General features: G+C 42.9%; 1 protein-coding gene across 3 annotated transcripts in view; it reads right to left on the bottom strand.

Annotated features, from left to right (window-relative positions):
- Window positions 1-660: 660 nt before the first annotated feature.
- The window catches only part of prkcaa (protein kinase C, alpha, a), a 133,248-nt gene continuing 116,841 nt past the window's right edge, over window positions 661-17,067 (bottom strand). For 2 of the 3 annotated variants that reach the window (XM_077015893.1, XM_077015894.1), the window contains 2 exons: window positions 14,109-14,249; window positions 661-4,838 (listed from right to left, as the gene is read on the bottom strand). In XM_077015893.1, the coding sequence (XP_076872008.1) occupies window positions 4,674-4,838; window positions 14,109-14,249 (306 nt within the window). In that variant the 3' untranslated portion in view covers window positions 661-4,673. The remainder of the gene's footprint in view (window positions 4,839-14,108; window positions 14,250-17,067) is intronic. The other variant, XR_013132953.1, reaches the window with a different exon arrangement.

Below are 17,067 nucleotides of genomic sequence, written 5' to 3'. Positions count from 1 at the left end.
TCTGAGTGTTAATTTCTCTACAATTACTCTTCTAGAATTGTTATAAATGATCTTTCATCATTGGGTTCTGAGCTCTGGAGGTAAAACAGTGCAAAGTCTGTCCAGAAAGCCAGGGAGTGGCACTCTGTTCCAGATCAGATCGCCCCCTGCTGGTGGAGTGGCATGCTGAAATATTCAACACGCTGTTTCCAGCCTCTGTGCCATGAAACTTTTATCTGCCCATTGCTGCAGGACCTCGACATGTGGCCATAAATCTCACCCCTCTTCCAGATCCTGGAGGTGGACCACACTGTGTTAAATCTCAGCCCCCCCCCCCCTCTAGATCATATCAAGTTAAATCTCACCTTCCTTCACAGACTTGAGAGTAGGCCACTCCCTTGTTCGCTGGTATTTCTGTATGTTTTATTGTATTTGTTGACATTGTGCATGTCTTGAAATATCTGGTGTTGATTCAGGCTCAGCATTTAGTGTTGTAAAAGAGGGTCAAACACTCTGACTTAAAATGTCTTTATATTACTGTGATAACAGGCCTGATTCATGACTCAATATTAATACAAAAAAAAGAATTGGGCCACTTTATTTTAGAATAAAATATTAGTACCATTAGTAATGAGTGCATTGTTGTCCAGAGAGCTATTTGAAAGAGACCAAATTCAAAAGTACTTTTTTCTCCTTTATTTGCATTATCATACATTAGGTACAAATGACATTGGTTGGTTATTCAGCGTGGATTCAGCTAGGAAAATAGATGCTGGACTAAGACACTATTACAAAATGCAATACAGTTGTTCTTTTACAGGCTATGGGCTCCTACATCAGTATGTACAAGGGCAGAGACTTGAGTGGGATCTGAAGAGGACTATTATAAGACAGGGAGACGGTGAGAATCCTAAGGCATTGTCAATTAATCCTGGACTGGAAACGAGGAAGTGAACACACTCTGACCTACTCTGACTGCTCCATCTACTCAGAAGTAGTGAACACACTCTGAAGTGAACACACTCTGACCCACTCAGACTGCTCCATCTCCTCAGAATCCACCAGGACACAAAGCCGCAAATACGCAGATCACTTCACAGCAAAAGGAGAAAAGACAGCCGGCTGGACAAGGTCTCTACCTCCACGTGTAGAAGACAGTCACACTAATCTATTATTGTGTATAATCGTTAGTGATTAAAATCTGTCCATTGTTATCAGCTAAACAATTATACCAAATAATGAACATAATGAGGGTGAGAAGCTTTTGCATGAATTTTCCTATTAGAGTTCAACTGTCTATTAGAGTTCCACCATCTAAACAACGAACTGTTTGTGAAATAAGAAGAGGAGTTGAGTGACATATGGACATTAAGAGAATGAGAGAGAGAGAGAGAGAGAGAGAGAGAGAGAGAGAGAGAGAGAGAGAGAGAGAGAGAGAGAGAGAGAGAGAGAGAGAGAGAGAGAGAGCTGGATGTGGGCAATGGCTGGAGGGAGACAGAAGGAGGCAAAAACTCACGCGCATACACACACACACACACCCACACACCCACACCCACACCCACCCACACACCCACACACCCACACCCACACACACACACACCCACACACACACACACACACACACACACCCACACAGGAAGGAAGGGGTCTGGTGGGACGGCAAGCTAAGATAAAACGGGCTCATGTCAAAATGGCCGACAGAGCAACGCGAGTGGCACCAAACGGACCTAAAAGGGGTTGGGCAGCTGTTCCTGAAGCCGCCTGTGGGGGGCGCACAAGAGACAGACAGTGTAAGACTCTTCTGAGTCTGGCTGAGCTACATGCTTCTCCACTGTCCACACACATACGCACACACCCCTGTTGTGAGCTGTTATTGAGTAAACAAGTGTGCATGGTCAGAACACTTGGGGACGGCCTGTTATGGGCTTGGCACTGGTTACGGGCTACAGGTAGCAACGGATGGGCAATACCAAACATTTATTGGGTTTGTGAGCAGAAATCATCACACACTGATCTTATGAAACAGCTAGAACTCCAGGATGACCCGATTAGCAAACACTACTCAGAGTATGTGAGGTTAACGTTGGTCAAACCAACAAGTGAGTCAGAAATAATAAAAAAAACCCATCAAAAACTAGGTACTGGAGATGGTCAAAGGACAATCACTAAATGTTCCTTCTGACACAACATAAACAAGCAAAAATAACCCAAAAAACCCAGCATAAAAAGAATCTAAATCTGGATTACTAATCTGAGTCTGTCTTACTAATTGAGTCTGGATTACTAATCTGAGGGTAAAAGGAAAAACTGTCCCACAAATTTTTTCCCCATATTAAGTCCATGCTGCGCGATCTGGAATGCTTGTATTACCATGCATACTGCGTATATATGTGTTTATGCTTGTTTCCATGTGCACACTTTCTGCCTAACCAACAACATGCAGGCTCTAAGAGCCAGTGAAACAGCAGGGCCATCGCAGCCAATCAGCTGACATTGCACAACCATCGCAGCCAATCAGTTTCTACATTAAAGCCTGTGCCAGATAGAATAGGAAATTTTATTCCAATTACTAATGTCTTCACAAACGTCTAGCATAATACCTTTTTATGTAGTTAAAGCTTTTCTGTAAATAATTGAACACAGAACTAAACTGTAGTCGCACAAATACATAATCACATTTTAAAATTTGCACATATGCAGAATTTGTAAGAGTTTAGTTAACAAGTAAACGTTTAGGAAGGATAGTTAGATAGTACTAAAACGATGTGTAAAATGTCCCGATAATTAAGATTTCAGCATTAACATTGGCTGATTCAGACTCTGGACAACTGGAACCATGTGAACCTATTCCAGATTCTCCACATCAGATGTGTGTTAATAGCACATTCAGTTGCTGGTATAAAAAATCTCAACTTGTCATTCTCTTTTTTTTTTAAATAACCTATGAATATTTACAAAATCATTAATACATTGCAAGATAACAGTGAATGATTTGTAGGTCAAAATAAAAACATGCATGGCATCACTTTAAGAAAATTATGCAAATAGATTTAAAATAACGATATTAAGATGATTTCAGAAAACAGCACATATATAACCTTATCATCAAACAACATAATACTCATTAATATGGCCTTAGTCAAATTTAAGTGCATGCAGCAACATGTGCATGGCATTTTATTCCATATACCCCTATGATGACAACATCAATACCACAGGTTATGTTTAGAAAACAGCAGGGACGTCATTGGGTTTTCTTGCTAAGAAGTGAACTGAACATTTGCTTTTGAAATGATGTGTGTCTTTACACTCAAACAGAGGGTGAGTTATGTGAATTGTGGATTATGGAAGTGATTCTGAAATGACTTTGCACGGGTATCTGTAGACCACATGGACCTTTAAATGGTGTTCAAGGTAGTGTTGGTTGTACAGCAGAACGTGTTCAGCTTTTGCCACGGAAAACAAAAAGCTACGAATGTTAAGCTAAGGGTAGTGCGGCGAGGAAGAGAAGCAAACTAGACGTTAAGATAATTAGGTGTAAGGAGCTATACGCATTCTGACATTCTGTTCTGCTAGTTTGTCTGCAAGTTACCCTTGATGTTTCCATAGGGTCAGGGGCTAGGGTTAGACACATCTAACCTAGGGTTAGGGGTTAGGCTTAGACACATCTAACGTAGGGGCAGGGGTTAGAGTTTAGGGTTAGACACTTCTAATCCTTGATGTTTCCATAGCAAAAGTGCAGCTTTTGTGTGACACCAACATTAAAATGAAGAATTATACACCCATCATCATCTTTTGGCAACAAGACAAGGGATTTCTACAGATGTGAATTCTTCTAAAAACTTTTAGAGAAATTCAGATGCATTTTCTAAATTCAAACTTGTGGCTCACAATTATATGCAGATTTGAACTGAATTACCTTCAAAGGCCCAGGATTAGACTTTAATGTGGTCTGGCTGGACTGGCCCGGTGTGAAGTGATGCTATTACTGCGTTTAACTGCATCATACAACTCGCGTGTTAGGGTCTGAGCATGAAACGCTGCCCATGTGCTGAAAGCCTGAGACTCATCTGGAGATTCTGGAGACATCTGGCCCCGTCTCCTCAAGACCACGCGTGACTCACAGCAGGTTTCCTGCTGCCAGTGGGTCATTCTGATGACAGATGTCTCGGGTGCTGGGCTGGCCGCGCAATCCATGCGAACCACCCTGCAGACTCATGCCTCTAACACTGCGCCTCCTGATCAGGAAGACTGCCATGGGTTACGTTATGAACACCAGGAAGCACACATTTCGGCATTTGTTATGGGCTTTTATGGCGACTGCTGAGAGGAGACAGCGGGGTAGAGACATCCTGCTGTGTTATAGTGCAGAAGCTTGAGCCAAGATGGCATCGGAGAGCCAACATGGCTTCACGTTTAGTGCCCGGAGCTAAATCCTTGATATGATTATGACTACGTGGTTGGTCTTTAATGTAAACACTCACACTAGGAAACACGAACAGAGTGTTATCTCTTTGCTAAGGTAAACTCTTTGACTGGCCTAAAACTGAAACTATGAACTTGAAGAAGTCTTAAAATTGTAGAACATAAAAGAAAGAGCAGGCGGGTGGAGTTGGGAGAGGTGGGTGGAGTTAGGAGGGGGTGTGGCGTAGGAGGCGGAGCTAGAGCTGTTGTCATTCCAGCTGGTCCCACGCTCATGCTGTGTTGGTGAGGGAGGGGTGAATGAACTGTGCGTTGATGAAGGAGAAGCCAGCAAACTCGGATTGGTCGATGTTGGCGATGACGAGCTCGTCTGGTGGGGTGAGCTGGGGCTGCGTGCGCGTGAAGAACTTGTCGAAGTTCTCAGCCGCCTTCCCACACTGTGGAGAGAGGGAGAGAGAGGGAGAGAGAGAGAGAGAGAGAGACATGGGGTTTAGACATGGTGGAGAACCCTTTTGAAGAACATGCTTCTGAGAACCTTCCTCCTCCTCCTCCTCCTCCTCCTCTGTCAGCTCTTCAGGCCTCCTCCGACATGAGTTTCTCCAGACAGAGGGAGACATTCTCCGAGCCACCCCCCTCTTCATATGGAGTTGCGATGCCTCAGGAGGAGGTGAGCCAATGAGGGCCAGACGGACGTGTCAGGCGGAGCGAGCTACGGTCCGGGTGACGTCGCCCTGGTGACCGGAGAGCTGCAAATGATGAATCACATTCCCACAAGCTTGAGAGGATCTTAACAAAGCCTGAATCCTTAAAGTCAGAAATCTAGCGCCAATGTAAGATGAGGCAGAACGGAGGTGAACTATGAAATAACACAAACCTGTCGTCCCAAGGTGTTTGAATTTTTGTAATCGTAGTATATAAATATTTTGAATTTTCAAAGTTTTTTATTTGGTCACTCTCTCTCTCTCTCACACTCTCACACACACACACACACACACACACACACACACACACACACACACACACACACACACACACTGCCCCGTGGATACTTGGGCCTGCTGTTAGACAGTGATGTTGATCCCTGTAGATTTCACTGTCAGGACTGATTAGCAAACATACTCTCAAACAACGAAGCTCTCAGTAAATGCATCCATGGAGAAAATGTCAATGAAATTAGATAAAATAATTGACCAAGAAGTTAATAAATAATGTTCAGAAATATGTACTTTAGAAAAAAAGCTGTGAGTACCTCAATAAAGAAACATACCTGAAGATACAGACCTACTGAAATGGCACTTTGATAAAAAAAAAAATAATAATAATCTATACACATGAAAAAGCAACACAATAGGGAATCAAGAGAAAGAAGTGTCTGCCTTTATGTGTCTGTCCCTCTGTCTCTCTTACTCTCCCTCTCTCTCTTCCTCTCCCTCTTTCCCTCCTCTTCCTGTCACTCTTTTCCTCTCAGTCATTCAAAGGATGTTTTCCTAAGAGAAGGATTGAAATGCTAAGGCAAGACGTCAGTAAGAAAGAGAAAGAGAACTGGAGAGAGAGAGATAGAGAGACAGGGAGAGTGAAAGACCCAGAAGACGTGAAGAACAGAGATTGCTTTTCCTTTGTGAGGCTGCCAGCCACTGTAAGCCATGGAGCGTGAGACGAGACAGAAATAGCCAGCACTTCTCGCCGCATCCATGACAACGCAAGGGTAGAACCCTCAGTGAGGAAGAACCTGCCACAAAAAGCCACAAACTGGGGTCATTACTACAGACTCCGCCCCTTCCACGCTGGGGTCATTACTACAGACTCCGCCCCTTCCATGCTGGGGTCATTATAAAGACTTCACCCCTTCTACTCACTGGTGAAGTGCACCTGATTAACGGGCAACGGCGCGGAAAGCCGCTATTGCAACCGTGGGAACGACAGTTTCAATGACCTACAACTGCCTGCATGCAGACAGCACACTGCACAACTGGGAATCAAACCTACGAACCTTCAAAACTGATTGTTATAGTGGTAGCTTGTGCTTGTGCTAGGTTAGATATGGACTAGCAACCAAAACAGGTGAATCTCCATAAAACTGTGGAGTGACCAACGTGTGAGAGTTAACATTACAGAAGTGGATTTCATTGCTAAGGCTGGAACTGTGGAGAGGACGTGTAATGGGTGAAGCAGGAAATCAAGTTTTTATTTGAATAATAACTAATAATAATTTATTTTTAATTTAATTTAATACCTGTCCATGTGAGCAGGACACACAGTTTAACCCCTCATATTAGTGTGAAAGGAATGTGTAGTTTAATACATCCAATTAGTGTAAATAGGATGAATAGTTTATTTCCTCACATTTGTGTGAATAGGAAATATCGTTGTGTGTTTGCCCTGCCACTCGGGGAGAGGGCTGGAGACACTGAATGAGAGAATCAGAAAGAAAAAGAGAGAGAGAGAGAGATTCAGTTCTTTGTATTTACTGGAAGCACACACACACACACACACACACAGACACACACACACACACAAGCACACACAGATGCATGTACATAAGCATTCTTGCGCACACATGCACGCACACACACACACACACACACACACACTATAATGCATATACACATGCAGACACATACGCACACGTGTGGATGAAAATACACAAGTGCACAGTCTCCGGCACTTGCAAGAATGCAGTTCTATGTCAGTGATGTATTATATTATGGTTTTTATCTCCACATATAATGCAAGTAGCCTAATGACTGCTGGGTAAAAATAAAGTTTGACCGACTTTAGGCCACACCCCCCTCCACACACACACACACACACACACACACACACACACACACACACACACACACACACACACACTCAGCTGACCACATAAAGGACACATCTAAGCTACTTAGCATGATAAATGACTTAATCTGGATCATTCTTCCAAACACCAGCCCTCTGGAAGAGCCTTCAGAAGACACTACAAATTAAGGACTCCTTCACACACAAGTTTTGTGCCCTAAATGGAAAACTACATTAAGCAGCCCTATCAACCCATTATAAATGGCCACAATAACCTCACCAAAAAGCATCCATTAGTAGGACAAACAGGCCTGGAAAACATCAGTGTTAAATAACCCTATTACAAGGTCAGTGATGGCACTGATGCTACATTTGAAAAGGGGAGTGGAGTGTTATTAAGGTTGATCTCTGTATAAACGATGTACATGAAACTCTAAGGATGTCTGAGAGTTCCAACAACATTCAGTGTTTGGACAAACAACGTTTTAGTGCATTATGAAACAAACTGATGAAGTGATATGAAAGTGATAGAGCTGTGCGTAGTGCCACTTAATATTTCAGGACAAACACACAGGAGCATGGACACATACACAAACACGCATGTGCATACAAACATAAATGCAGTATCTGGGTAAAGAGTTGGAATAACTGGAGACGGGTTCTCAAAATTACATCTTTATATCACCAGGTGAAGGAATATAAAGGTCAAATGACCTCATAGTGAACCAGTGTAACCTGGCGAAGCTGGATGATTGGTCATTGGTTATTGGTATACTTTTATTTATAAGGCAATATTGGGAATACTGCCTACGTATCTCTCCACTATTCATATTCTGTCCGTTCTCAAGATTATCTGTTGCTTTCAAGCCCGCATGGACTTGGGTAAAAGGACTTTTGTCTACTCTGCACCTCATACATGGAACTTGTTACAGAAAGACTGGAAATTTAATTTCTAGTTTCTAGAATTTTTTTTTTCCTTTGAACACTTTTAAATGCAATCAGAGTTTTTGAGGCCGATTCCATGACTTGCACTTGATTTTCATTGAATAATTTTGTCTTATCTGTAAAATGCAACTGTGTTATCTGTTTGCTGCCCTTTTGGCCAGGTCTCCCTTGAAAAATATATTTTCAATCTCAATGGGAAATTTCCTGGTAAAATAAAGTTAAAATAAAATTAAAAAATGATGTCATAGTGAACCAGTGAAACCTGGGAAAGCTGGATGATGTCACAATAAACTAGTGATACCTGGTGAAGGTTGATGACGTCACAGTGAACCAGTGAAATCTGGCGAAGGTTGATGACGTCACAGTGAACCAGTTAAATCTGGTGAAGATTGATGACATCACAGTGAACCAGTGAAACCTGTCGAAGGTTGATGTCACAGTGAACCAGTGAAACCTGGCGAAGGTTGATGATGTCACAGTGAACCAGTGAAACCTGGCGAAGGTTGATGATGTCACAGTGAACCAGTGAAACCTGGCGAAGCTGGATGACCTCACAGTGAACCAGTGAAACCTGGCAAAACTGGATGACCTCACAGTGAACCAGTGAAACCTGGCATAGCTGGATGACCTCACAGTGAACCAGTGAAACCTGTCAAAGCTGGATGACCTCACAGTGAACCAGTGAAACCTGGCATAGCTGGATGATGTCACAGTGAAACAATGAAACCTGGGAAGGTTGATGATGTCACAGTGAACCAGTGAAACCTGGTGAAGCTTGATGATGTCAGTGAAACCTGCTCACCTTGCAAAGATGGATGACCAGGTCTAGGTGAAGGTACCAAAAACAGACTGAACCTGTGATCCAGGGACCATACAATGTAACCCTAGCATTGGTCACAGTGTTCAGAAATAGGTGGACTGAACCCCACGGACCCGCATCAGCCCAGCAGGCCTGTGAATGAAGTAGCTGAATTTCTTAAAGCACAGAGAACCGAGCACAGCATGAAGTGCTTCTCTGACCTCCAACGGGACTCTCCAACATGGCATCACAAGAGGCAGAAGAAGCTAACAGAAGACACGGGATACATCACTAGACTATCGGACACTAATCAATCGAGGCCATAGACCGTGTGGCCATTAGGTCATTGGGGATGTGATGGGAGACAGGATTTAAATTAGGAGCAGCAGTCTACTTATGAAGAACAGCTTAATGGACAGATAAACCAACGTACTAACATTAAAGGTACCAAAACATTTATTCAGTATTTTATTAACCGTCTTTGTAGATGCTTAATAAACAGTTTTTAAACAGGATGCAGTTTACCACATCATCCTATGATTTAAAATCCTATGATTTTGTCATGCAATTAAATAAGCAGTTTTTTTTTTTTACAATCCTTTTTTAGTAACATCATAAATAATTATGAGATCAGCTCTGACTGGCTGGTTTACAGTAAGGCACCACGATAGCTAACCCAGAATCAATAGGTCAAAATCAATCGCGTGCTAGCTGGGAGAAGAATTTCAGTTTTTGAACAAAACTCATCAGCACATTTACTACGTGTCAAATGACAAAATTTTTTTACTTCACTGATGGAGAAGCTAACATTAACTAGAAGGTGCTAGGTGTTAGGATATCTCTAACTAAGCTAGACCATCAAGCATTTAGGCATCCAGTCATATATGTTTGGGCCTGCAATGGACAAAATGGATTTTAACATATTGATGAGATTTCTTGTCAAATAATCATTTTTACTTCTGTGGTGGACAAGCTAATTTTAGCTATAGAGTAGCAACTAGTTAGTACACTAGTACACTTTGACGTATGTAGATGAAATATAAATTAATATAAATTTACTTGACATAGGGATTGACTAAGATGCATCTTATTTTCCTGTTGTAACACAGACAGGAAAAATAATTGAATCTCAAAATAAACTATGAAACACAAACGCAGGTACGTCCGGAATGTTTCAGTTGGTTTGTAAAGGTTTTTGGCCTTTCTGAGGAATAACTGGACATTAAGCCATAACCAATCGCAATTAATCCTAGAAAAATGATCCCTAGTGTTAAACTGTTCTAGGTCTTCAGAATGCTGACTGTTCATAATGTGGAATAATAAGCAGACCTAATATTTTTATATTACATACTGCATACAGTCTACTTCTTTGTTTTTTTAAATGTTACTTGGCTGAGGGAAGGCTGACGTGAGCTGTGTGTGTGTGTGTGTGTGTGTGTGTTAAAGGGGCCTAGGGCAGCAGGAGTGTGCTCAGCTCTACTCTTCTCAATATGAGGTAAACATACTCCACCAAAACTGCATCATACGTTTAGCTCACATCAGGCTACACCTCATATGTGGAACATGGAGGTCTCTGCTGGGTGAGTCAGACCTGATACACCAGTCCTGTCTGCTGCTGCTCTCTTCTTTAACGCTAGCTAGCTGACCAGCTGACTCCACCAGATCACTGGACTTACCCAAAGGGATTGGTGGACACGAAGTGGAAATAAAGAGCCTTAAAGTGAGACAGGAAATTTGAAGCAGGCCAATCAAAGAAGAAGAAGGATGCCCTGCCTTTAGAGAATGCGCAGGGTATACACAAATAACTGTCAGCCAATCAGTGTTCGCTCCTGAGACTGACCTCTTATGTTGCTTAAAAATATTATTTGAAATAAAGTTCATGTTCATTTAACAGAACAGTACCGGAAATATAAAGGAATGTCTACAAAAATCAGACAAACCTGGCCACAAACATCATCTGTCATGTAGAATGAAAGTATGTTTTGTTTTGAGGTGACACTCTAGCACAGGGCATCTCATAAAAGAGAGAGAGAGAGAGAGAGAGAGAGAGGAGAGGGGAGAGAGAGAGAGAGAGAGAGGAGAGAGAGAGAGAGAGGAGAGAGAGAGAGAGAGAGAGAGGGGGGGGGGGGGGGAGGGAGAGAGAAAAAAGAGTAACAGAGAGAGAGAAAGAGAGATGAAGAGAAGCTGCCGTATGTTCTTGGTGAACATGGAGAGATCAGCACACAGAGCTGTATGTTCATTCCTGTCACACTAGCAGGGCTGTATGTTCACTCCTGTCACACTAACAGAGCTGTATGTTCACTCCTGTCACACTAGCAGGGCTGTATGTTCACTCCTGTCACACTAGCAGGGCTGTATGTTCACTCCTGTCACACTAGCAGGGCTGTATGTTCACTCCTGTCACACTAGCAGGGCTGTATGTTCACTCCTGTCACACTAACAGAGCTGTATGTTCACTCCTGTCACACTAGCAGGGCTGTATGTTCACTCCTGTCACACTAGCAGGGCTGTATGTTCACTCCTGTCACACTAGCAGGGCTGTATGTTCACTCCTGTCACACTAGCAGGGCTGTATGTTCACTCCTGTCACACTAGCAGGGCTGTATGTTCACTCCTGTCACACTAGCAGGGCTGTATGTTCACTCCTGTCACACTAGCAGGGCTGTATGTTCACTCCTGTCACACTAGCAGGGCTGTATGTTCACTCCTGTCACACTAGCAGGGCTGTATGTTCACTCCTGTCACACTAGCAGGGCTGTATGTTCACTCCTGTCACACTCTGAGGAACAGTGGGTGAGAATGACAGATACCAGCTACAAATCCGTAATTATAGTTATTGGTATTATTATAGTTGTATGTATATATGTTTGTATGTATTACATTAATAGAAATGCATTTTGTAATGCGCAGGTTTCATGATCTGAAGACTGTTGTGTTTATCGTTACTGTTGTTATTGTCATTAATTACACTATTGTTGTTGTTGCTCTAATCTTTACCACTACCATTATTACTGTTATTGTTATGGTTACTATTAATACTTTTATTATTACTATTATCATAACAATTATTATAAATATTAGTTATGGAAACAGTGGAGGATAATGTAATTGTAATGACAATGACAATATAGCCATTATTTTTACTTTATTTTTATACTATTTTATTATATTTTACCATTGTATGTATCCTATGCTTTGGCAATACAAATGTACATATTTGTCATGCCAATAAAGCACCATTGAGAGAGAGAGAGAGAGAGAGAGAGAGAGAGAGAGAGAGAGAGAGGAGAGAGAGAGAGAGAGAGAGGAGAGAGAGGAGAGAGAGAGAGAGAGAGAGAGAGAGAGATTAATCTTCACGAGACACAGCCATTAGCCCTTATTGGCCTGACCATCTCCAGCAGTTATGGGCCTTGGTGGACATCGATCGGGATACAGCAGGAGTGTGTGTGTGTGTGTGTGTGTGTGTGTGGTAAAGAGGTGTGGGGGTAGGTAATGTACATGAAGACAGAACAGGAGAGAAGAGTGGAGTGGGTCTATCTCTGTCTCTGTCTCTATGTGGACAGAAACATGTCATAAATTAAGTAAAATAAAAACCTTTCATAAATATTCATAAAGGCTGATTTGCACATTTCTTGTTCCTGGTGGACTCACTTCTATCTGAGTGGGGATCAAATCTGCTCATACGGCTGGAGAGACGCGCTGCTGGTGTACATGTGTACAATGCTGGTGACTCTGAAATGTAAGTCAATCAGCAAAAAAAAAACGACCAATGAGACTGTAGGATTTCCACTATGGGGGCTGGCCTATAACAGCATGGCCCTTTATAGTATTCTCAAACAGAGGCTTACGGCATCATTACTGTCCATGGACACACTATATTAGAAGAGGCACTTCCTGCATACTACTGATGACCCCCCCCCCCCCCCCCCCCCATTCTCTTCCTCACCCCCCCCACCCCTCTCTCTCTCTCTCTCTCTCTCTCTCTCTCCCACACACACACAAAAGCACACAGGAACGCCTAATGTTGACTAAATAAGAGACAGACTGATATCCAGATGTAATGTGTGTCTGCATTTGTGTGCTGCACATGTGATTAAACGCTCCATATGCCTCAAACCACTCGGTTATAGAAAGCAATCCAGCATCAACACACAAAGGTCTGACATGGCGGGCCGGGCCTTGCTACTGTTGCACATGCTTCCGTGTGTGTGTGTGTGTGTGTGTGGTGTGTGTGTGTGTGTAGGGTGGCGGTGGTGTGTGGCCACAGAAAGCAGGTCACCTTTCTGCTGCTCGTCCAAGGTATGTGTGGTAAGTCGATGCATTTTTCAGTGTCAGAAACGCACCCACGCGTGTGGACACACAGAGTCTGCCCACATACCTATAACAGACAGCCTGGAGCCTTGACTGTATGCGAATGCCCCCCCCCCCCCTCCATCTCTCCATCTCTTTCATTTCAAGTACACACAACCAGAGGGGGAATCTGAGCTCCAGTCTTCTCCACCTGCACATCCGCATCCGTCCGGTATGGCCGTCAGAGTGTGGGTCACCCACAGCAGAAAACTCACAGGATTCAGGAGCACCAGCCGCTCGTCTGTCAAGCTACGCAAGGCAATCGCATTTATCACGCCTCCACTCTTCACTACACTTCCATGAAAAAACCGATTAAACCGATTAAAAATGAGCATTAATATTTGAGAGAGAGCTCATTGCAGCTCCCGCAATGTTTCTGACAGACATTCAGACCCCTGGGAGGTAAGTAAGATGTTTCCACTGAGTTCTTAGGAACAGGAAATAATAGGAATTAAAGGAATGAAAGTCCTTCAGGAAAGATTTTCTGCATGTTTCAATTTTGTACGTTCGGCTTAAAAAAATGTGTTTCTAAAATAAAAGAATATAAACCTTCCTCCTCTAAAGTTCAGAGGCTCAAAACTGCATCCAGCCTCCTGGTCAGGATGGTCTTTCAAAACAATAAGCAATAAAATAGCAGAACAGAATCGTGACCTTGATCCTTCACAATTATTGCGAGTTCTGAAAACTCGCATTTTCCGAAAACTTCCATTTTAACTCACAATTTTAACAAAATCGTTAGTTAAGTCTGCTCGCACCATTCTTTTCATAAGATGGCGTGAGAAGTGTTGGGGACACCACAACACTGCCATCTGGCCCAGACACACTCACTCACCACTTTGGGCTTGAACGGTGGCTGGATCTCCCGGTTCTGTAGCCGCTCCCAGTCGATGCGGCGGAAGAAGGCGTGCTCACGGACGTCACGCTCGCCCTCCGGACCGCAGCCCAGACGCTTCGTCGGGTGCTTCGTCATCAGCTGAGGCAAATGGGTGGCACACCATCATCATCATCATCAGTTCATTATTATCAATATCATCATCTTCATCAATATGTCGTCATCATCATCATTGCTACATTTCTTAAGACTTGTAGCTATTGTACTTTCTTGTGGGTGAGAAATAACTGATCAGAATAACTACTTTATTACATAAAACCACACACACACCCACACACACACCACACACACACACACACACACACACACACACACACACACACACACACACACAGAGCGAGCCTCCAGTGTGGTGTACAGAAATGTCCTATTTTTCTTCATAACCCAGCACCTTCAATAGTTTTGATGAGGTTTTCACGAGGTGCTGGGTGGTGATCTCATCTACGGAGTACACAGGAGACTCAGAGAGAGAGAGAGAGAGAGAGAGAGAGAGAGAGGGAGAGAGCATGATGGAGAGAGAGACTGGGAGAGAGGAAGTGAGAAAGAGAAATAAGTAAAAAAGAGATACAGGGAGAGAAAAAACCCCATAAAATGTAGCTAGTGTCAGGTGGGGTGTATACTGGCAGCCGTGAAAGTCTCAGTTCAAGTTAAGTGGTATAAGTAGTGTACATGTATATTTCTCACTATTGCTGTGTGTGTGTGTGTGTGTGTGTGTGTGTGTGTGTGTGTGTGTGTGAGAGAGAGAGAGAGAGCGAGAGAGAGAGAGAGAGATGTGTGATATTGCTGTTAGATCAAGTCTGGGTAGCACTGGGCTCAGATCATACATTGTTATATTCCCAGACTGCATGGGGTGTAACCCTAACCCTGTTTAAGAGGGCTGAAAAATGGAACACTCCACCTGAACAAGGCTGAACGAACACACACACACACACACACACACACACACAGTCTTTCAGACTGTTTCTAGTACAAAATGTCTTAAACAACAGTTTTACTGAGTTAGTAACTGAATTACTCTATAATAAACGAACGAAAATTGTTGACGTTGTTGAGGCCGTATACTCCAACGCTAGGGATCTAGCACTAGGACCCTGGAGCGGTTATTTTCTGCATGGTCCTAGCGCTAGATTCGGCAAAGTTCACATCGCGCCAGAACATCTGAACAACACACACTTATAATAATTTAATGCCTCCCCTCATAAAATTCCAGACATTTTAAGACATTTTAGGCCTTGAATATGGAAAACTAAATTTAAGACATTTTAAGACTTTTTAAGGACCCGCGGGTACCCTGAGTCAGTTGAAATGAGTAGATCAGAAAATTGTTTAACTTTTGATATTTATTGCACATCCACAGACCATTGCAGGATAAAATCCTTTAAAATCCCAAATGTTTTGGAAATAAAAGCAAAAGTAAACAGTTACACTGTATAAAGTGCATTTACATCTATGAAATTAAATTAAATTCTCTCAACCCTGAGACAACTGGTTTGTTTACAACAGAAGTAAACTTAACAATAAAACCTCTATTCTTAATTAAATAAATCAAATACCCAGTCTGGTAGACATTCAGGAACTTCAAGTATTTTCTTAAATAATGTTTATATCGCCTTGAAAGTTCTAGTTTTCTTCGGCTTGCACCTGACGCCATTTCGGCCTCTTCTCCGTTTGTGTCGTGTCACTCGCGTGCTTCGGCGCGCGTGTAAAAACACTGGCTCTGATTGGCTACCATAATGCTGCCTTAGCCAATCGCTTTACTGACTTGTTAAGTTAGACAGGTGTTACACCGAGAACTGTGACCTATCGGGATCTGTTACTCCTCACTAGCCTGGGCAGCGGTCCGCTCGGATTAGTGGTGGGCGATACTCGGAATTTTGGTATCGATACGATACCGATACGATACTGGTCAGTATCGCCGATACCGATACTTCCAAACCGTTGGGGGGGGGGGGGGGGGGGGGGGGGATACTTTTTACTTGAAATTATAATCCATTAATATAATAATTTATATTAAATTATATATATTTTTGCTGATGCTGGTCCATGCCAGTGATTATGCCTCGTGCCAATGGTGGCACGCGTGCCATAGGTTGCCGACCCCTGCTGTAGACGGTCAACCAGTTTCAGCTGTGGAAAATTCAATTAAAACAGGGCGAAATAACATCACAATTAAGCCAACTACAGGAAAGTCTGATGTATGGAAGTCATATTCCATTGTAATTAATGGAGAGGGAAATCGGCTTGTTGTGATTGATATCAGAAAGTGTTGGTGTACGTCACCTGACGGCATGTGTTTGGACTGTGGTAAGAAATGGGACAGCGCGATCCATCGCTATATTGCTGTTTTAATAAATACATAAGAAAATTTCAAGTACTAAATCTAATTAATTCAATTCATATTAGGATTGGCGGGCGGGGGGCGACAGAAATGTGTATGTGGCGGGCGGGTGCGGGATTAAAACAAGCGATTTTTGGCCGGTGCGGGACTAAAACAAGCAGGTGCGGGCGGGGAGCGGGATTAAAACAAGCGATTTTTTGGCGGGGAGCGGGATTAAAACAAGCGGGAGCGGGCAGGAGCAGGATTTTAAAAAGCAGTCCTGCGCAGACCTCTAAACTGCAGCAAAAGAATCGATATTTTCGCCGTGGTATCGATCCGATACCGATCCTCACCTTTGTATCGATACTATCGATATAAATATCGATCCGCCACCCCTAATATCAATATATAGTAACGCACCGCTTTTGTAACGACAGGAAAAGTAACTAATTATATTATCCCGTTACTGACAAAATGACGACGTTAGCAGAGGCGGACGAAGTACTCAATTTCATTACTTGAGTCAAAGTACAGATACCACTGGTCAAATGCTCCAATACAACACACAAAGTGAAAGTTGCA

The sequence above is a fragment of the Brachyhypopomus gauderio genome, chromosome 8 (genome assembly GCF_052324685.1).
Source record: "Brachyhypopomus gauderio isolate BG-103 chromosome 8, BGAUD_0.2, whole genome shotgun sequence".
In the NCBI taxonomy this organism is placed as follows: Eukaryota; Metazoa; Chordata; class Actinopteri; order Gymnotiformes; family Hypopomidae; genus Brachyhypopomus; species Brachyhypopomus gauderio.
This window is presented reverse-complemented; position numbering and strand designations above follow the sequence as displayed.